General features: G+C 36.9%; 1 protein-coding gene across 1 annotated transcript in view; it reads left to right on the top strand.

Moving 5' to 3' along the window:
- LOC150080551 (transmembrane protein 248-like) overlaps nucleotides 1-22,441 on the top strand; it is a 77,841-nt gene that overhangs the window by 5,367 nt on the left and 50,033 nt on the right. The window contains exon 2 of the mRNA XM_090381521.1: nucleotides 9,599-9,763. Coding sequence (XP_090237647.1) covers nucleotides 9,599-9,763 — 165 coding nt within the window. The remainder of the gene's footprint in view (nucleotides 1-9,598; nucleotides 9,764-22,441) is intronic.

Genomic DNA, 22,441 nt, shown 5'->3' with positions numbered 1-22,441 from the left:
GCACATTACTGCTACCATAGAAAACCGGTGCTGCAGAATGAGAAATTGAATCAATACTAAAAATAACAAACTGAAACAACAACATTAAAAGTTTCCTAAAAATTATAGCTTAAAAGAACACTACTTTTTTGGATTGCTTCATCATGGGAAAATTATTTATATAATTAAATATAATTAAAAATTACTTATATAATTTAAATAGTCATACATACAAAATAATCTGCATTATTTACTGTTTATTAAAATTATTTTTACAAAGTATATATTCATATCTATACCCCTTCAAGGTAATAAGAATTAAATATGAATATAAAGTTTGAATTTTTATGATGCATGGGCAACTTAGGCCATGATGCACCAAGTCGAATGGCATGAAGAAGTGAGGAATATGAAAATATAAAATAATAAGAGTATACAATTAAGAAAAATATTTAGAGTTTGAAATTGGGACTGGAAATTGGGGCAGGGAGGATTTGGGCAGACATGCCACCCCCTGTGTTAAATTATACAGGTGTTATTTAAAATGTTATTTAACATTTTAAATAACACACTTAAAAACATTTTAAATTTTAAACCTAAAATGTAATTTAACATTTTAGGTTATACAGTTTCATCCAGTCTTTGTCAGCTACATTGCCCCTCTCTGTTGTAGAATGGGAAAGATTTAAGTATGTGCCAACAATGCAACATGCAGATTTTCTGCATCTGGATTTCTAATCCAAAAAAGAAAAATACAGCCATACTGTAAATCGTTGATGTCTGATTTTCACAAAGCAACTTACTAAAAAAAAAAAATCGTAAAATTAATTATATTTATGAAGAGATTTAAATTTTTTTATACATGATGAAATATTTATATTAATTGAGTGATTTAACCACTCTCCTAATAGGAGAGTGGTCAAGACAGCAAACAAATTTTATTGTTTGTATTAGTAGTGGCAAATGATACAAGAAAACAAGCTTTATACAGCAACAGCCAAAAAAAAAAAAAAAAAACTAATCAACTCATCTGGCTATTCCCTCTAAATTATTAGACAACTACCTGCCAGTGTTATGGCGGCGGGTAAAAAAAAAGAAAAAAGTAAACTGGAGCCATTATCAATCCACTGCAGGATGGAAGCTTCCTCAACGCTCCATGTTGAGGGAAATTATTATTATTAGCCATATGGTGCAAGGAAGCCTGAGGCTTATGCTGCACTAGCCAAAAAAAAAAAAAAAAAAATCTGAATTACCCTGAGAGAGAGAGAGAGAGAGAGAGGTAGAAGGGAATCACCAAGAAAGAAAGAAGAATGATGATATACAGCTCAGGACCCTGGGTGTGCCAAGGCCATACTCACCAGATGTGAGCCCCTGGGGTTAATGGACTATAATCTGCCACACTGGTTCAGTGCAGGTTGGCAGATCAACCTTATTTAGCAGTCAGGGGCTTGAACCCCGGTCTACTCAAAGAGCATGCGCTACTACACTCCTGCTCTGGGGACCTCCATAGCCAGGTGGGCAGGAGCAGCAGTGCATAGCACACGCTTCTTGATTAGACCAGGTTCGAGCCCGTGACTACCAAATAAGGAGGATGCGGAAAGGTCAGGGAATGACCACCGCATATCCCCAGAGCAGTATGGTCTTAATTGCTAATGCTCCTAAAAACCAAATAACAAACAAACTCCCGCTCCTGACCACTTGGCTACAGAGAAGAGTAGTTTCCTAATAATTTTGTTTGAGCAAATTTCCACATGTTCCAATAATCAATCACTCTCTGCTGGAAGCAGTTTTTGGCATATCTCTCATACAACCATCCTTTTTCAGTTTAAATTTATGTTCCATATGTCATACAAGTAACAGTTGGGATGCTATTGTTTGTCATTTAATTTTCTTAATCCATTTCAGGCCTTAAATACTTCAACCAGGTCACCTCACAGGTGCCTAGTTTCCATAGATGCTACAATTTGCAGAACCGAATAGGCTTTTATGGCAAGAGTACCCTTTTTGCCATTCACTAATCTCATTGCTCTTCTCTGCATCTGTTCTCACAGATTCGCATCCTTCTAAAGTGAAGCGTGAATATTCTTTTAGTGGTATGCTGTGCAAGCATATCGAGAACTGGAAATTGGTGAAATAATGAGCACTTAACTCTGAGAGTAATCTGTAATTCTTTAATAAACTAAGTGTTCATTATTTCACCAGTAAAATAGGCTTCCAGACCTATATGCAGTACTCAAGCTGTGGCTTAACCATTGCCTTATACAACTTGGCAGTTACCTCATTGTCTATGCTATTCTGTCAATGATATTCCTGATATCATTGACAGAAGCCAAGAGCTGCCCTAGCAGCCAGTCTACACTCCCCAGAAAATTCATTTAAGACTGTACAATTACCCCTAGTCTTATTCTGTCTCCACTACCTTGAGTGAGGTTCCATCCAATTGATATGTTATTCTAGGATTATTACCTCCCATATGCAGTACCTAACATATTTCAATATTAAACTTCAATTGATACTTCTCAGCCTATCTGGCTAATTTTTCTAGGTCATATAGCATCATACCCTGATTTCTGTCATTCACCACCTTGCCAACCATTGTATCATCTGCAGCCTTTAACATTAAATTTGATATTTCTTCATTAATGTTGTTAATAAATATTGAAAACAGTAAAGGGCCAAAAATGCTGAACCCTGAGGAACTTCCAATAACATTAGTCCAAGAGCAGCAGTACTCATTAATAACTACTCTGCGTTCTGCCACTCAAACATCCCTTTATCCATAGCAGTAACTTTCCTGTAATGCCACGCTGCTCCAATTTGTTTAGCAGTCTTGTGTTACACACAAAAGACTGCTATACAAATCAAAAGTATCAAAAGCTTTGCTGAAATTTAAGTACTGTATATGGCATAAAAATTATTTTTTTGCATCCAATTCCTTTGTTGGCAAAGGAATTGTAGTAACCAATCATTGGTCAGACAAGATTTCCTTTAAAAAATATCTCTGCTGTGATTGCTGTTTTACTATTTCTGTCAAGATGATCCTGCATTACTTTTGTGATTTCTCTATTCTCCAATGAAAATAGTTTGCAGCAAAAAAAAAAAAAATAAATTTCCTGATGATGGTGAATAAACCATCCATGTTCCTAAAAAAAGTTTTATCCATTTGACAGTCTTATAAAATCAGGAAGTTGTTAGCTATCGACATTTTCTTTTAATTTTTTCTCCTGATCTTTCAACAGAGTCATAAGGTCTGTCCTTATTTGAAAATATTCACTGCCTTTCTTAATAAAATAAATTCTCAAGTTATCTGGTACCGGGATAGGCTAAAAAGCAATGTCAAAATACTTTAAAAATATGTTTATTTCCTCTTCCTTTTCAGAATCTTCTCTCTGCTCATGTGTATTTTACTAGATTCTTCTCCAGTGGTGGATGAATAAGCATCTTCTAGATTCCTTTCCGTTAGTGGATGAATAACTTTCTCTGTTAGATCCTCTCGAGAAGACAACTGTTGTACTTGCTCTCCTGATTTACCATGCTGAATATCTATTGCACTAATAGTCTCCAGCCACTATAAATTGCAGTGGCTGGAGACTAGGCACCTGTGCGGTGATCTGATTGAGGTGTATAAGGCCTTGAATGGATTGAGCATGCTGAATTCTGATGGGATCCTTCCACTTGTTCAGATTACAAACCTAAGGAGGCATAAATTCAATTTAAGAAAAGACAGGTGTAGAATAGATGTGTGGAAATTTGCCTTTAGCCAGTGGGTGGTTAATTGCTGGAACAAACTTCCATCTGTCGTTGTGGAAGTTGATAGGTTAAATAAATTTAAGGAGGAACTGGACAGGCATTTGGAGGGAATGGTGTGTTTTTTTTTTTTTTTTTTGGCTGATGCTGCATAAGCTCATACACTTGCTTTCTTGCATCACATGCCACTACTACTACTACTACTACTACTACCACCACCACCACCACCACCACTACTACTCTTAGATGTTGAAGGTGTAACGTACTTCAATAGTGATCCAGACATTGCTTGAATAACTTCTCTTGCTTTATTTTCTTTTCTCTGTTGAAATCTGCTGGTTCAATGTCACTTCATTTTGTACTTATATGTAGAGACTTTATGTAGTTCATTAAAAATGAACTACATAAAGAAGTTCATTAAAAAACAGAAAATATCGTAAAATGTAAAATAAGTAGAAATCAAAATAAAAAATGAGTTTTCAGGAAATACAAAGGCCTGCCTCTATACTTTGTACAAATCTGCTCATCAAAAGTGGTGCTAACTTAATGACCTGTAAGACGAACTTTTTTGTAAAAAAAATGTGGTTAAACTAAACACGCTTCTAAAGGCTGAATATTGTTTTGATCACCAGTTTTAGGTGCCTCAATAACACACCAAAAATTTAAACGCAAGTATTACAGTTGCAGTCGATTAATATAAAAATTAAAGTATCTTGTTGTTAATTAAATTGTGTCAAATAGAAATTTCAACTAACAACTATAAATTTAAGTGGAAGAAGATAAATTTTAAAAAAAAAGTTGAAATTATTTTGTTAAAGTTAATACTTTCCTTGTATTTTCAAATGATGGTACCCATTTAAGGCTGTCACCCAGGGAAGACTCCCCCCCCATGTCACTGATATAAAGAGTAGATAAGAAAATACTATTTATGTGCTTCCATCCTCATGTAATTAACTAACCAGTTGAACATTGAATTTCTTCAAACTGTAAGCCTCCATTACCTGCAGAGGTAATGTGTCCCAGTAATCAACAACTTGCTGGCTAAAAGAAAACTTCCAACAATCCAGTCTAAACCTCTTTCCCCATAATTTGAACCCCTCAACATGGGCATCTGTACGTGGTGAGGAGACTTCCCAGTGATGCTGCTAGTCCTTCAGATTAGCATTACTGGGATCCAGTGCCCATAGCCTAGGTTTTTGGTTACCACCATAGGAATCCGATGTGTTTACCATGCACTGCAACCCATGGAAACTAGGAAAGGGAGATCCTGGTGGTTGAGGGGGGGGGGACTAGCTTCAGCACACCACTTTTGCCCCTGCTTTGACAATATGAGTGGTGGTCCCGTGATGGCTTGCCTAAGATCATTTAAAAATATGGACATTTGCAAATGGCCTGTTGTGGTTCCCTTGCATATACTTGATGGGGTGCAAAGTATCATGAAATTATGGGATGTTCAGCTACAAAACCTATATGCATCAGTTGCCAAGAAGAACACCCTGCATACTCATGAACATGCCAGCAGTGGAAGGAGGAAAAAGAGATACAGAGACTAAAGGCTGAGCCAAGCACATCCTATGAGGAGGCAAGGAAAGCAGCAAAGCCAATAAATAGCAATAGGCTTATATATGCTGAGAAAGTTTCAGAGAAGCATTCCATTGGAATGTAAACTGATATGACTATTCTACCAAGAGAGTCATTCATTCCCATTGTATCCTATTTATTGAGCTCAAAAACTCACCCAAAAAACAGTCAACTACCATTCCAATATCAGTACTTCCTAGTACTCTGCCATTACCAAAACAAAGTGGGAAAGATAAAACTAAAAAAACCAGAAGAGCCACCCACAATACAAGAACAAATGGATGCCAAAGTCAAGGAGATATCAGATGACTCAGTCTTTGATCTCTTTGCAGAAGAGAGAGAAATAGACACAGGCCAGTGTCCTTTCTTTCCACAAAAAGGATAAATCCAGGACTGAGAAAGCCCTCAGCCCTTTTAGATTTAATGGATCTATAGCCGACATGTAGATCCAGTAAATCTAAATAATGACCACATTCAAAACCTTACAGTGCAATTGTTGTGGATTTTGTCAAAACAGTCGTGAAATCAAGTCCCTCCTGCATAGATGTGCGGAAGTTTGCCTTTAGCCAACAGGTGGTTGATTGTCGGAACAAACTTCCATCTGTCGTTGTAGAAGTTGATAGCTTAAATAGATTCAAGGCAGAACTTGACAAACATTTGGAGCGAGGGGATGGGTGAAATATGTTTTTTTTTTTTTTTTGGGTGATGCTACATAAGCTTGCTTTCTTGCATCATGTGGCCTTGCTAATGCTAATAAGCATGAGCCAACTTGCTTTTGCTTACAGATGTACTTGAAGGTAGGTTTGTTTTTCTTTTCTTTTTTTTCTTTTTTTTTTTTTTTTTTAATGAAACCCCAAACACGAAAGGTGTTAGAATCCATGGTACTTTGTGCTGTGCATGGGTTGAAGTGATATTTATTCTTTGCAAATGAGGATCTTTGCTTGTGTACCTCTACGATTATTCATAAAGACAAATCTGGGGATGAACCTGACCAGGAGGAGGAGACATTCTTGTGGGTAACCATATATCTCTTCAAGCTATGCCACTTACTACCAACATAGAGTTGGTAGCAGTTCATCTAACAGTAGGGTTCCTCTTAACTGTTTGTTCCATCTATTTGCCACCTGGCAATGACATTCTCTCCCCACAGGCAGACCTTTGTAATCTCATTAAGCAATTGCTGTCCCCTTTCCTATTATTAGGGAATTTCAGTCGATGTATTCTGTGGCAGTGCTGACATTAGTGGAAGAGATCAGATTATAGACTGTATGCTAAAAAACAGTGGCTCGGTTCTAGCACCTTCTTCCACATTTACTGCAAATGAGCGTTCTCTCTCTCTCTCTCACACACACACACACACACACACACACACACACACACACACACACACACACACACACACACACACACACACACACACACACGTGATCACTTCCCTGTAATATCCACTCTTTGCAATGGGAAACCATATCACCTGTCAAGAATACCATGGTGGAAGATCAGTCATGCTGACTGGAATGCATTCAATCATCTGGCAACATTTAATACCACCAATCAACTAGGAGCCAATTAATGATGTAGTTAAGCACATCACAGAAAGTATTTCTCAAGCAGTGACAATTGCATTTCTGAAGACATCGACTCAGTTTCCACCATTTTCGAAACCATGGCAGAATTCACAGCAGCTAGAAAGGCTCAAAACAAGGCATGGGGAGAGATATTTCATTATTATCATCATCCTACCACAGATAATCTAATAGCTTTCAGGCATGCATTTGTGAAAGCATATGTTACTTTTCAGAGTCAGAAGAAATCTTGGATCTTCTTCACGTCTACTATCACCCAGGCAACAACACCCAAGCTGGGACAAAATATAGAAAATGAAGGGCAAATACATATCACATATATACATATACAAATGCCCTTCATTGATCCTAGAGTGTAATGGGCATGCAACTCAACTGCAATTGCACATCTGTTATGCAAACACTATAGGGTAGGCACAAATGAAAGGCACTTGGGGTGGATGGGATCTATCCAGTTATATTAAAGGAGGCAGCAAAGGAAGTAAGTAAACCCTAAGCGACAATTATGAGTGCATCCTTGGATTCAGGAGATGTCCTTATGGACTGGAGATGTGTAAATGTATCCCCAATTTACAAAGTGGGATAAAAGGGTGACACGAGTAATTACAGACCTGTTAGTTTAGCTTCTGTTCCAGGGAAAATAATGGAGTCACTGCAAAAAAGCAATACAGGATTATCTAGGCAAGGCTGCAGTTATAGTTCAGACACAGTGTGAATTTGTTAAGGGGAAATCTTGCCTGACCAGTTTGATTGGATACTACAATATGGTTACAAAGGAACTGGATGCAAAAAAATAATTTTGATATCATATACTTCGATTTCAGGAAAGTGTTTGATGCTGATGCACATAAAAGACTGCTGTGCAAATTTGAGCAGTATGGCATTAAGGGCAAGTTGTTGCTATGGATAAAGGGATTATTGAGTGGGAAGACAGAGAGTGGTAATCAATGGACACTGCTCTTTGTGGACTAATGTTATTAGTGGTAGATTCCCAGGGTTCAGTGTTGGGACTATTGTTGTTTTCTGTATTTATCAATGATAATGATGAATGTATATCAGGTTTAATGGCCAGGTTTGCATATGATAGAAAGGTTTGCAGGGTTGTTAATGGCAGCAATGATGGTATGCTGCTGCAACAGGATCTAGAAAAGAAAATTGTGTAACGTTGACAAATGCAAAGTACTGTATATGGGTAGCAGTGACCCCCAGAGAAATGTATCAACTGTGTGGTACTACACTCAGGGTAGTGGAGCATGAAAAAGAGACCTGGGGGTAATTGTGCAGTCAGATATGAAGTTTTCTGAGCAGTGCAGACATGCTGCTGGAACAAGTCATGGGGTCTTGTCAATGATATACAGGAATTTTGCTAGCAGGGATAAGGAGGTGATTATCCCTTTGTATAAGGCAATGGTCAGGCACACCTTGCTTTCCACAGGTCTGGAGACCTCATTTTAGGAAGGATGTAGAGTTTCTAGAACGAGTACAGAGAAGAGCAGCACAATTGGTGAGGGGAATGAAAGGGTCCTCTTACAAGGAAAGGATTAAGTTCTGCAAATGAACTTAAATGGTTTGAGCAGACTCAATGCTGATGGGATTCTTCTTCTTGATCAGATTACGAGCCTGAGGGGGCATAAACTCAAATTGAAGAAAGACAATTGTAGAATAGATGTGCGGAAATTTGCCTTTAGCAAGTGGGTGGTTGATTGCTGGAACAAACTTCCATTTGTTGTTATGGAAGTTGATAGCTTAAATAGATTTATGGAAGAACTGGACAAACTTTTGGAGCAAATGAATAGGTGAAATGGGAAGTTTTTTTTTTTTTTTTCCCCCTGTATCATGTGCCTGTGCTAATGCTAACTTCAAACTCACAGAACCAACTTTTCTTTTTCCTTCTCTATTCCTTTAACTTTCATTTTCTCGAACAACTTCCCTTCACACACATTTCCTGGAAATTAGTATCTACAGAAATTGAAATTCAATGTCAACAAGTATCTTCTTAGCCTTCAACCCATGCACAGTACTAAGTACTGTAAGTTCTAATACCCTTTGTGTTTGTGGTTTCCATAAAAAAATAAAAATACACATACACACATTTCCAATGGCAACAGTGATGTCATGGACAGGTTAATTGCATTAACTCGGCAGGCTAGACTGCACAAGAACTTAGAGAGGGTGTGTAACCTTGTGACAATTGTGACACCATTTTAATCATTAGACATTTTAACTGAATGTCCATGTTTTAGACATTAGCATCTTTTACTGCTTTTTAATCATCCAAATGAGCCCTATACATCTAGTCAGATACTGTCTGACAGCGCCCATATGTCAGCTGTTTTTATCTTTTAGCCATTTGACAGAATTGTATTTAAGAGATTTCAAGGCTAAAGAAGATCAAGAGATGCTTTTAGATGAAGAAGTGTTTGTGTCAAGGAATATCAAAGATGACATATATATATATATATAAATACCACTTTTAAAGAGAAGGATTCATAGGCTGAGCAGTTGGAGCAAGTAAGATGAACAGTGGTTGTAGGACTAATAATCCATTATAAAAAAGTAAGTGTAGAAGAGTTTAGAATGGAAATGGACATGTGTGAGATCAGAAGTGATTAGAAAATATTTCTTCTTAAATTATAGTAATTGTAGTATATATGTAATGTTAATTTAGTAAAGTTAGTTAATTTTTTATTACCTTAACTTTTCAGATGAACAGAATGGGATTGAATCCGATTCAGAGCTTGAGAGGATTTGCTATTAGTCAGCCACCTCTTTTGGTGTTTACTGTGTGCCTGATGGCCTTTGGGCTTACTATGGTTGTATTAGCATATGTTATAGGGGAGAGTGATTTACCAAATCCAGACATAACCATGGTAAGTAAAAATTATGTACAGGGGTTCCTCATTATCCGAGGATAATATTTTCTAGAAAATTCCACTTAAAACTTGGACCAAATTTTCATAATGTGTATTATGTACTTTTACATAGTAAAAAATGGATTGAAGGAACCGAAAAATAAGACAATTTTTACGTTAAGTTTGTTGAAGTTGCACTATTTTTACATTTTACAATATCAATTACGTGTTCTCCACTTCTTTCATGATGTATAACTTCTAATTTAACATCTAAACCATAACTTTTCTGTTATCTTTTTTTTTTTTTTTGTGGTTTTATCATCAGCACTTTATTTTGAATGCATGGTTAATAAAAATAAGAATAATAAGAATTCACTTAACGTAAAAATTATCGAAAATATCAGAGGCGTCTGCTACAAGCAACTGTAAATGAGAACCGGACGGACGGTCGGTCGGTTGGTCAGTAGGGAGGGAAGTCAACAGGATGCTTTAGGAAGAGCAGGATAGAAATAGCCAAGTGTGTAGTGGGGGGTGCTTCACTATAAGTCAAAACAAAGTACAGAGATCCTATTATATTTTTTATGTTTTTGTATTTTTTTATGTATTACAGGTAGTTCCCGACTTTTCAAGTTAATTCGTTCCTATGGGTAAAGCACTCTCGTAAAGCGGGAATTTATTTCCCATAGACATAATATTAAAAGTAGGGGTTATGTCCTCGCCATTGAAATTAGTTAGCTAATTAGTTTGATTGATAAATAAATTAAACGATTGATAAATAAATAATCAATAAATGATTGATTTATCCCAAGAAATGAAAACGTAGCCTGTAAAATCAAGCAAATTATAATAATAAAGAAATTATTTGTGACTTATAAATGTTAAAGAATGTTTATTCTTCATTATCATCATCGACTAAATGCACACTTATTGATCCACTGATTATTGGCTCTGCACTCGTTGGTTTGTTGCACAAGGAGTCGTCGTCTTCAGAAATGTTTTAAGAGGTGTTTGTTTCCAAGATAATCTTCTCTTTTCTTTATAAATTTCAATAGCATGCATAAGCATTTTTTAACGGAATGCACAAATTGCAACTAATAAGATTTGCATAGAGTAACAAGTTTACTAAGCTTAAAAAAAAGGAATGAAGAGAAGATTCTGAAAATTTATTTATGTTTTTTATACAATTGAAGATTTTAGTAAAGGAGAAACACATTTCACCATAATAACGTAAAAAAAACTGCACAATTTCAGCTATCAATATTTTCACAAATGCAATAACATGGAGTTTACTACCCATTTATAAATGCCTGCAGTAACAGAAAAGCCCAATAAACTGGAAAGTGCATATTGTTTTATTGTCCTGACCTCTAGAAAAGTGCTTTAGAAAAATATCACAGAGCCGTTCAAAATTGGTTCTTATAACAGAACATATGATAACAATGAAAGTGTAGTGCATTTTAATGATTTGAATTGGTAACTAATACAATTTACACTATAAAAACGACCTTTTAGAGAGTTATATAGTGCAAATTTCAACTTCCGAGGTCATGGAACGAATTACCAAAAAACGTTATTGGGTTCACATTACGATATTTTCACAATACAATGGTCTCTGGAACGGATTAATATTGTAAAGCGGGGTATGCTGTATTGTATAGCTATATGCGTGGTTTGAAATGTGGTATTTATGAATGTTTAACATTAATTTTTTGCAAGTAATGTTCATATTTTTGATTTTGTTGATACTTGGGAAAAAAAACAACTCGTAAACCCCGGGAACTTGTAAAGTGGGAACTGCCTGTATTTGCAACCTCGTAACTGCAGGGACTAGGATAACGAATACTCGGATACTGTGGATTCCCTATATATTTTCATATTTTCACTAAAATGAAATACCATAGAGACTTTTAATTATCAAAAACAGTTATATTATTATAACAGCTCTGGCCAGCTGATGGCCTTCTAGAAAATGTTGAGCTTTCAACAGTTCCTAGAAATATAATTTTTATTTAATTAATTTATTTTTCTGAATGTTGAGACTCAGTCTTCAGTTCTGACAAAGCATGGACAGATCTGCTTTAAAATTTATATGAATGTCGATATGTGAATATGTAAATGATTGGCTTTTCAGTACAATCACTGCAGTAATGTTGGAGCCATCTTTGGCATGTGTTTGGGAGATTTCACGAAGTTGAGCTGGCTTATAATATTGGGTTGTATGCCACAGTGAATTGATTCTACTAGGATTGTAGGAATATGTTTATAACTTCAGTTACAGGAAAGTACTTCCTGTTGTTCAGGTTCTGAAGCTACCAGATAAATGTCAGCATAGGACAGTTGGTTATAGGCCATATATCTATGACTATTTGTAAGATAGTAAACATAATACTAGGCCTGATATGGCGTACATTATTGAACAACATTAACAGGTAAATAAGAAGACTTGCATTCTCTCTGTCCTTTTGTTGTGCTATCATTAGCACTGGTCAACAAGATGAAACTTTTTTTTTAAATAGTTTTGCACACTTGATTCAAATATATTTTCAATTTTTTTCTGGTACTTTTAGTTTAAAAGTGACTGCTGATAATATCAGTACAAAAAATGTACAATTTAACTCTTGTGCAGATGATTTCCTTTAGTACACTTTATTTGGAATGCTGCAGTACAACATCCAGTAGTAGTCTCCAAACATACGCTTGTTCCAGACACCTTAGTAGTGATTTTCCATTGATTTAATGTCTTGATGGGAATTGTTTCCCTGATTGTCAGTCACTGTGCCAACATTTTCGGCAAAGAAGTCTAAATGTGAACCCAAGAAATGAAATTTCAACAACATAAGATATATCATTTCTTCATATGCGTTGAGAAGTTTCTGAACTCCACTTTTATATGTGGGAGACTTATGGTTACCAAAATAATTTTCACAAAGCCATTTAAAAGCCTTACACACTTTTAGTTCTAATACATTGAGGCATTTTTCAAAGCTTTCATCTCTTGCAAATGCTCTCTAATTCGAGGCCCCACAAAGATTTCCTAATTCATCTTAGCCACTGCTTGCTGCTGCTGCTGTTATTGTTTTTTGGTTTTTAGGAGCATTAGCAACTAAGGCCATATTGCTCCGGGGATATGACCTTTCTGCATCCTCCATATTTGGTGGGCACGGGCTCGAACCCCGGTCTAATCAAGAAGCGTGTGCTACGCACTGCTGCTCCTGCCCACCTGACTACGGAGGTGCCCCACCATTGCTTGCACAAAACTCCTTTATTAGGCTAAGTTTAATGTGGAGAGGTGGAAGGAAAATTTTCATTGAATCCACTAATAGAACATACTACACACTAAGCTCTTATGTTCTTCTTTCATGTCAGTCATGTCTGTGGGTTTTTTTTTTATGTGTTTTTAGAAGCATCAGCAACTTAGACGTGTATGTATTTATTGGCCAATTTGCATATTGTGCAGGCTGAAAAACCTGGAACCATGGAGAAAAAGGTTACTCCCTCTGCTTGAGATCAATTAACTACAGTCCCAATTGAAGAGACTTTTAGAAATTCCTCCTGTCAATGATATTTGAACCCAGGCAAAACCACTATACTGTCACGAAGGACCCATCATGTCTGAACCAGAATGGTTGTCCCATAAGCATAGGAAACAACATTTTGCAAACCCTTCTTGCATGCCCATTAACATACCAGTGACTTTGAAGACACTGTAGACATTTCATTGATATGCTATATTGAATTTCTTTTCAGTGATGTCTTCACTTTATAGTGTTTCCTTTAGACAAACAGAAGGACAGTGGGGGATGGATGGCTTTAACTTCCTTCTATGGAAGAGAGCAACTTTCAGACTTTGTTGTGAAGAGTTGATAAAGAGGTGCCATCCAGATTTAACATGTTCTTGTAACAGTTCCCTAAAAATTCTATTAATATCATGGCAGTAGCAGAGCAGACCATTTACTATAAAGACTTTTATCAAAACTTTGTTTCTTGTTTGATATTGAGATACTTTGAATTTCTTGTTAACCAAGTATTTATGCTTTAGTCTTGAGATGAGAAGTTTGGCTTTATCGTTGGAGAGGGCTAGATCTCTAATGCAGTCATTAAACTCATCTTGGGTAAACAGCTATAGCTCTAATGTCTCTTTGTTGGGTACGTACTAAGGATCTGCTGAAGTTTTCAGGTCTCCACAATCACACCTTCATTACATTCCATTTCATCTTCTAAAGAATGTTGTTCATCCTTTGAAGATACTAGAATTGTCACACTCATCATGAAGGATTGGTCTCAGTTGAATCCAGGTTTAGATAAACAATCTTGTGTGTATTCTTTCATTGAGAATCCAGTTGCATTTCACATTACAGAAATAACATTCACCATCATGGTCTTTTGGCTCCCTCTATATCATGGGTATGGTATTGCCTTTTGTTCAGCCAGTTGCATAATCCATTCAAACAAGCAGTAAAAATAACATTTTTACTGCTTGTTTGAATTCTCCTAGAGCAGTTTCTCAACCAGTTCTCCATGAGTACGCATCATTTGAGATCTTTGTGGAGGAATAGATTTTTACATAATTTATTTAAAAGTATTGTCTGTATAAATATGAGTGAGATCCTATTTATTTTAATTTCTGTATTGTTTTTATGGTAATGTAATATTTATATACAGTAAAATGTAAGAACATTACGCTGTATATGTAAAGCATAAAAAAATTTTGCATTTGTAGTAAATATATAAAATAACACTTCATCTAAATTAGGATATACTTTATGGTGCATCATAGCTACTAAAGGTTGAGAAATACTTACCTAGAGGATAGCCAAACTATAACTGGTAAATTTTCTGAATATCTGTCATGATTTTATGCCATTGTGATATGATTAGGAAAGAGCTACACATGTAACAGAATTTGTTGGGGTATTTTTTATACTTTTGAGGCATGACAGTGAATATGTTTCAGTCATGTACTGGATCTTGCCTGAAAAAATTTATAATCAGATAGTTAAATTATGGAATAACAAGGATATAGACATATTCAAACAATTATTAATGGATGTATAAACAATAATAATAAGTAAATTATTATTTTATTTAATAATAGCTATATTAGTTTCTGATATTTGAGCATTACTCAACAAGGAAACGGATTAGCACCAAATTTTCATCTGATATTTTATTGATCATCCGCAAGTGGACCAATTCCAATTTCAGGTTCTCCATTCCTGATCCTTTTTTCAAAATTCATCACTTATTTAGAATATTCTTCTGGATCTTTGTACCAAATATTTCAGTACGTTAAACTCCAGTGTATGAGCCTTCCCTTCTCTCCCAAAACAGAAAAAGAAACTGCTACACGAATGAAGGGATCCTCTTACCAAGAGAGGTTTAAGTTCTGCAAATTGCAGTGGCTGGAGACTAGGCACCTGTGCAGTGATCTGATTGAGGTGTATAAGGCCTTGAATGGGTTGAGTACGCTGAATTCTGATGGGATCCTTCCACTTGTTCAGATTACGAACCTAAGGGGGCATAAATTCAAATTAAGAAAAGACAGATGTAGAATAGATGCGCAGAAATTTGCCTTTAGCCAGCAGGTAATTAATTGCTGGAACAAACTTCCATCTGTCATTGTGGAAGTTGATAGGTTAAATAAATTTGAGGAGGAACTGGACAGGCATTTGGAGGGAATGGTGTGATGTTTTTTTTTTGGCTGATGCTGTATAAGCTGCATAAGCACTTGCTTTCTTGCATCACATGCCACCACTACTACTTCTACCACCACCTCAGAACTACCATCATATGAAGATCATGGGTGGGGCTTTGGTAAACACTTCTTAAATAGAATATGGAAGTTTTTAATCCCCGAAGTACGTTATTTGATAAATAAACACTCCCACTCCTGAAATGTAATGTAATGTTTACATTACCTAACTTGTTTTTACCTTCATTAGTTAATGATACATAAAGCTTGCTGTATTGATGTTGAATATGCATCTAATTACAAAATGCTTTTCAAGTAACTTCAATTTTAATGCGATCTTAATGAAAGCTGGATAAGATTGGTTAGGCTTTTATTCTTTATTACATTCCTTCAACCGGTAGAGTTTACACTGCACCTTTGTCGAAAATCATGCTGATCCTTGCAAGATACAGAGCAGTGATTGTAAAATAAACAGTGGCAGTTCAGCTGGAGAAGTGATATGCTGACCTGCAAAATACTAGTTGCTAAAGTCAGATATCTGACCTAAGAATTTAACGAATAAAAAAATTTAAAAAAAAGATTATTGTTAGCTGTCATGCCAGTTGTGTTTGTATGGGATATGATGGAACATACACTTACCTCTGTGCCTCATCTAACTCTAACTGTTGCCTAAATTAGAACACAAATACAGCAAGTAGGGAGAGATGTCTCACAGGATGACTGTATTAGTGTCTCTAGAAAGCCATACAACATTGTTCATATTCTGCGATTAAATGAGCTTATTTTCTATAAGGATATCTGTTTTTGTATACAACTGAAGCTGAATATATATGTACTACTCAATAGGTCAGTTTAAATGACAAATAGAATATATATCCCATAGTAAACCCTGAACCTTTTTTTTTTTTTTTTTTTTTTGTTTTTTTTTTTGTGGGCTTCAGCAAAGTATTAAAAAGTTGGATACTGACATCCATAAGACATGAGAGAGACAGAAAACTGGATTTAGATCAAAATCCTCATTATACCATAATGTGAGACAAAAAAGATATATGAAGTGCCATTAAAGGAAATGTCATTAATGCTGACAAAACAGTACATGTATGTTTTTATTTCTTTATATAATATTGTAAACAGCATATTACACAGGTTATATTAGTCCAGTTATCTGCCTCTATGGGGATTTGGGATTGCTGATTGCATGAATTTGCCAGTTGGATGAGCATTACTCTTTTAGGTGCCTACACCATGCAGTGAAATGGTGTCATGTGCAGTTAAACTTCTTAGTCACACCAGTTTATACACTGTGCTTTATTTTATTTCTTATTTTATTTTATTTAATACATAAATCACATACATAATACACATCACATTTACGTATTACACCAATTTTCTGATCTCATTTTGGATACCATAATAGATGGATGGTTTATAAAAAGATATGATGTTATAGACTTGCTGAAGGGCGCTCTGGTCGCGGAAGAGAACAGTCGGTGGATTTTTGGCTGCTGTAAAGGAATAAGTATATTGATACTTTTACTGTATTCTTTGTTAATTAGCATACTACATTGTGTTTTACAAAGATATTAAATAGATTTAATAACGTTCGTTAGCTTCTTATTTTGAATTTAACTAGTGATTTTTGGAAGTTGAGACTCCTGGTGTTGGCACCAATATTGTTGTAACTCCTGGTGTTGGCACCGGCATATTGTAATCGATAAAAAAAATAGTGCAACACATATATCTCGAAATGATAGCGTAAGATATAACGTAAAAATAGATAATGTAATATGAAGCACTGTATTAGGAATCTGTTAGCTTAGTATAGTATTATCAATTTATCAAAAATATTTATTAATCTTATTAAATTCCATTATTAATTAAACTGTATTTAAACAAAAATCATGACCCAGATTAGAGCTGCAAAGCAAAGATCACAGACTAGTAAGAGTGCTGTGACTCAGGAGAGAAACAAAGGGGGCGATTCTCCAATGCATCACAGTCTCAAAAAATGTGCCAATTGTGAAATGTTTGCTGAACTTTCTAAAACGGGACATGATCTAGCTAAGGAGGATGTCTTTGTGTGGGTGCTAGATGTCTAGAGTGTCAAGAAATTAGGCACCAACTCAACGTTCTGATGGGCGTCTATGAGAGCTTGAGGTGTAGGGTAAATGCCCTTGAAGAAATTAATATGAGGGTCCCATCAGGCTTTCAGCTGCCCAGCTCAATGGCAGAGCTGACTCCTATGCATCAAGCAACACAGAGGCAATCTCCAAGGCAGAATGCGCTGGTCCCAATGGAACTAGTTATTGTGGGTGATTCTATTATCAGGGAGACGGGTAATATACTATGCAAGAAAGATAGGTGGAACCAGACCAGTGTATGTCTGCCAGGGGCAAAAGTTGATGATCTTGTAGAGCAGATATCATCTTTTAAGGGCACAAAAGATGATATTGTTGTACACGTTGGAACTAATGACATTAAGAGTAAGAAATCTGCAGATTTACTCAACAAGTACAAGTCAGTGTTGAAAAAAAGTCGCAAGTTAGGGTTGAATGTAAGTGTCTGCAATTCTGCCCAGACACAAGAGGAGGGAGTATATGATGAGAACCTTGTCGATCAATTCAGCCCTGGAGAGATTGTGCAAGACTCAAGGGGTAGAATTTTTTATTATTTTTTTTTTTTTTCAGCCTTGTCTGTGCTTGTTGATAGGAGAGATTGCTTCTACAGGGATGGGGTACACTTAAATAGAAAGGGTGCAAGAATATTTGCTGATGCTATCAAGGCAGTGTTAGGTGGTCAGAAAACTGCTAGCTTGGAGGGATACACACACTAAAAGGTTAACAGTGGCCACGGGCAGAGTCAAAACTGATTCTTGCACTCCTTCTATTTGGAATGAGCAGCAGCATGGAAAGCAAGGCAATGGAGATTTCCAGGAGTCATAGTGGAACAAATAAATACATGGGCTGTGTTAGGGTTAACTAAGAGTAGAAACAGGTGCAGGTATGCCAATGCTAGGAGTATAATTAATAAATTTGATGAGCTTGAAATGCTAGTCAAGACATCAAAGGCAGATGTTGGGATATTAGAGACGTGGTGTGACACAGACATAAGCAGTGTAGAATTGGAATTTGGGGAGTATAATGTGTACAGAAAGGATAGACAGGACAAGAAGGGAGGTGGGGTTATGCTGTTAGTCAAGAAACACAAAATCTAAGGAAGTGCATTCAGTTGATGTTGGTGGACAATGCAATGTTGAGTCTGTTTGGTGTGACATAAGCACTGGAAAAGTGATAGTGGATGTGTGTTATAGGCCTAATGAATCTAATGAGTATAATGAGCAATTGTGCAAAGAAATAGTGGGCCAGTAAATCAGAATGTCTGATAATGGGGGATTTTAACTTTCTGGATATTGACTGCAACTTTCAGTTGGTCACTCGCACACTAGCAAGACTTTTTTGGATTTATTCGATGATTGTTTTCTACAACAGCATGTTCGAGAGGCAACCAGAGGGACTAATACTCTTGATCTGATTATCAGCAGTGATTTAATTTTTTTTTTTATGTGAACCACAAACACGAGAGGTATTAGAACCTATAGTACTTAGTACCATGCTTGGGTTGGAGGTTGAGAAGATGAAAGAAGATATTTGTTAACATTGGACTTGAACTTCTGCAGATTGTAATTTTCAGGAAATACGTATGAAGGAAGGTTGTTCCAGAAAACGGCAGTTGAATGAATAAATGAGGAAGATGAAAAGTTGGTTCTGTGGGTTTGAAGTTGGACAGTAAATGGATGTTGGCTGGTGGCGGCACGTGTTCGGACTGTTTTGAAAAAGAGAGCGGGAATTATAGAAGCCAATTCAGAAGAACAGTGACCATGGAAGTATCTGTAGAAGAGGCATGCAGCAGAAACAGTGCGTCTATGAGAAAGCGAGTGGAGAGACTCTGTTAGAGATGAATCATTAATTAACCTAACTGCCCTCTTCTGAATGGAATCAAGAAGCCTGAGAGAGGTTTTGGGGCACCACCCCAGATGTGGGAACAATATTCCATGGCAGGGGGGATTTGCGATTTATACAGAGTGAGCAGCTGTTTGGAAGAAAAGTAATGCCGAGAGCGAAATAGAAAACCAAGTTTTTTAGATGCAGAGGAAGCAATATTTGTAATGTGCTTGTGCCAAGAGAGATTAGAAGTCATGGTAATCCCCAAAAGAGATATATCATTTTGCCTAGAAATCGGAGTGTAACTAAAGATAAGCATAGAAGCAGAAGAATCCTTTTTGCGAGATAAAAAGACAAGACTGAGTTTTAGAAGGGTTGAAATCAACTAAGTTGTCTTTGCCCCACTAGAGAATTACCTGAAGATCGGCATTTAAGGAATTGGCAGCAGATTTTCGAGAACTTGAAGCTGATTGAGCAGGACAAGGTTTCTCAAAATGGAAAGTTGAATGCAATGTGCTATCATCGGCAAAACTATGGATAGGATTTCCAGTCAATGGAAGAAGGTCATTAATATACAAGAGGAAAAGAGTGGGGGAAAGAACTGAACCTTGGGGGACACCGGCATTAGTGGAGAAGTTAGAAGACAGAGAGCCATCTACCATCACCCTCAGTGAGCGATCAGAGAGAAAACTGGATAACCAATTACTAAAAACAGTTGGCAAACCATAAGATGGCAGCTTGTTTAGAAGACCTTTATGCCAAACATGATCAAAAGCCTTTGAGATGTCAAGAGCAACTACTTGTGTTTCACCGAATTGAATTAGTCCATAAATGGGGTAACATAAGCCAGAATATCACCAGTGGATCGACACTGACGGAATCCATACTGGCGATCGTTGATCAGATGGAAGGTTTCTAGGTAGTTTAAGAGTTGGTGGTTAATTGATTTCTCCATTACTTTAGAAAGAGTAGAAGTAATTGCAATGGGACGATAATTGGATGGGAGGGATTTGTCACCCTTTTTAGGAACTGGCTGGATATGAGCAAATTTCCAAGCAGAAGGAAAAACACCTTTGGAATAAGAAAGTGAAAAAAGGTGGCAAAGAATAGGAGTAAGGTCAGGAGCACAGGTTTTGAGAACAAGTGGAGAAATACCATCAGGACCTGGAGCTTTCTTAGCATCAAGATTCATCAAAATCCTTCTGATATCCTTTTGACGGAAGACCACAGGAGGCATTGAATGGAGCTTGTTAGGAATGGTGGGAGGTGTTTTACCAAGATCATTAATACATGAGCTGGAAAAAAAATGGGATGCTAGCAGGTCAGCTTTATCCTTGGCTGAAGTGACAACAGAACCATCTGGTTTGGACAGAGGTGGGAGCAGAGATGGGCAAAAGTTGCGGCCAATAGCTTTGGCAAGAGACCAGAATGCTCGGCTACCATTAGGGCAAGAAGCAAGTTTTCTACTCTTAGCCTGTTCAAACTCTAGTTTGGACTGATTAATAACTGCTTTACAATTGTTGCGAGCTTTGGTGTAGGCAGAAAATGAAACTGAAGAATTAGAAACAAGCCAATTACGATATGCAACATTCTTCTCTTGGGCAGCCTTAGCACATTTATTGGAAAACCAAGGTTTAGATAAAGGACGAGATTTTAAAGTGGAGTGTGGGACAAAGAATTCCATTCCTGCAAGAATAATTTCACTGACACGATCTGAGCAAACGTTGACGTCTGAAGTTTTGAAACAGTAATCAGACCAAGGAAAAGAAGAAAAGAAGTCTCTCAGGTCATCCCATTTTGCATTCTTGTAATGCCAAACAATACAAGGTTGGGAATAGCCATGAGATAAAGGTTCCATTGGAGAAGAGACAATCACCAAGTTGTGATCTGAAGTGCCTAAAGGACCTCTCACTTCGACCTTGTACTTAGAAGGGTTGTTTGTGAGAAAACGATCAAGCGTATTGGCTGTATGATTAGGATTGTCCGGTATTCTTGTAGGCAAATGAACAATCTGTGCTAGGTCATTAGTAATTGCAAAAGCCTCAGCATCTCGACCTGCTGGGTCGGTGTGACTAGAAAACTGAAGCCAGCCAGAGTTGTGAACATTAAAATCACCAAGGAAAATTACCTCACTGTTAGGAAAGTTGGACTGGAGAAAGTCAAGTTGCAAAGAGAGGAAGTCAAAGAGCTCCAAGTGATTAGTGGAGTTGGGAGAACGGTGGAGACAACAGATAAATTTGACACAATGAGGTAGAGAGATTTTAAGCCAGAGAAGATCAAAGAGAGGAGATTCCAAATTGCCAAGTCTCTGACAGGGAATATCAGAACGGACATATGCACAAGTACCAGCTTTGAGGCGAAAGGAATCAAACAGCAAATAATTTGGACATCTGAGATGAGCAGTAGTTGAATCAACCGATAACTGAGATTCAGTCAGAAAAAGTACATGGGGTTTGGAAAACTGCAAGTAGAAATGGATATCGTTGAGATTAGAATTGAGACCACGTATATTTGTGAAATGAATTAGGAAGTGCTTGGGAGGTTTAGATCTTTTCGCAGATAAGCTTGCTCTATTATTTTGACAATTCATGGTGTATTCGATAGTAAGAAAAAGTGGGTGAGACATGCTGTATGAAGTAATGAAATTTTTGGATATGGCGTACATGTGGTAAGAATATACCCAGATCCTTGACATAACGTGGCCTCGACAATGCTCCCCACATACACACTACTCGGACTCCCTCTAGTCACTATCTGGCAGAGTAGGGGTAGCAAGATTATACACTAGCTGATCCGGAAGCCTCCTAGAGAGTTACCAATAGGTTTGGTCCGGTGTACTAACTAGCGGCCGGCCTGCGAACACCGTTTTAGAGCTGTACCCTCGAAATGTAAGAAATATTGGATCTCGCCACGACATTCATCATAACCTCAAAAATCATCAATCATACTGCATGATGGAAGAGATAGGGAATTGTTGGCCGGACCTTAGCTCTAGAGACTAAACATGGGTTTCACCACTTCAAGTCTCCAATAAGCAAAGTGGTGGTATTTCACCGGTTGATG

This window comes from Mastigoproctus giganteus, chromosome 9, assembly GCF_048544385.1.
Source record: "Mastigoproctus giganteus isolate SK-2022 chromosome 9, ASM4854438v1, whole genome shotgun sequence".
Lineage (NCBI taxonomy): Eukaryota > Metazoa > Arthropoda > Arachnida > Uropygi > Thelyphonidae > Mastigoproctus > Mastigoproctus giganteus.
This window is presented reverse-complemented; position numbering and strand designations above follow the sequence as displayed.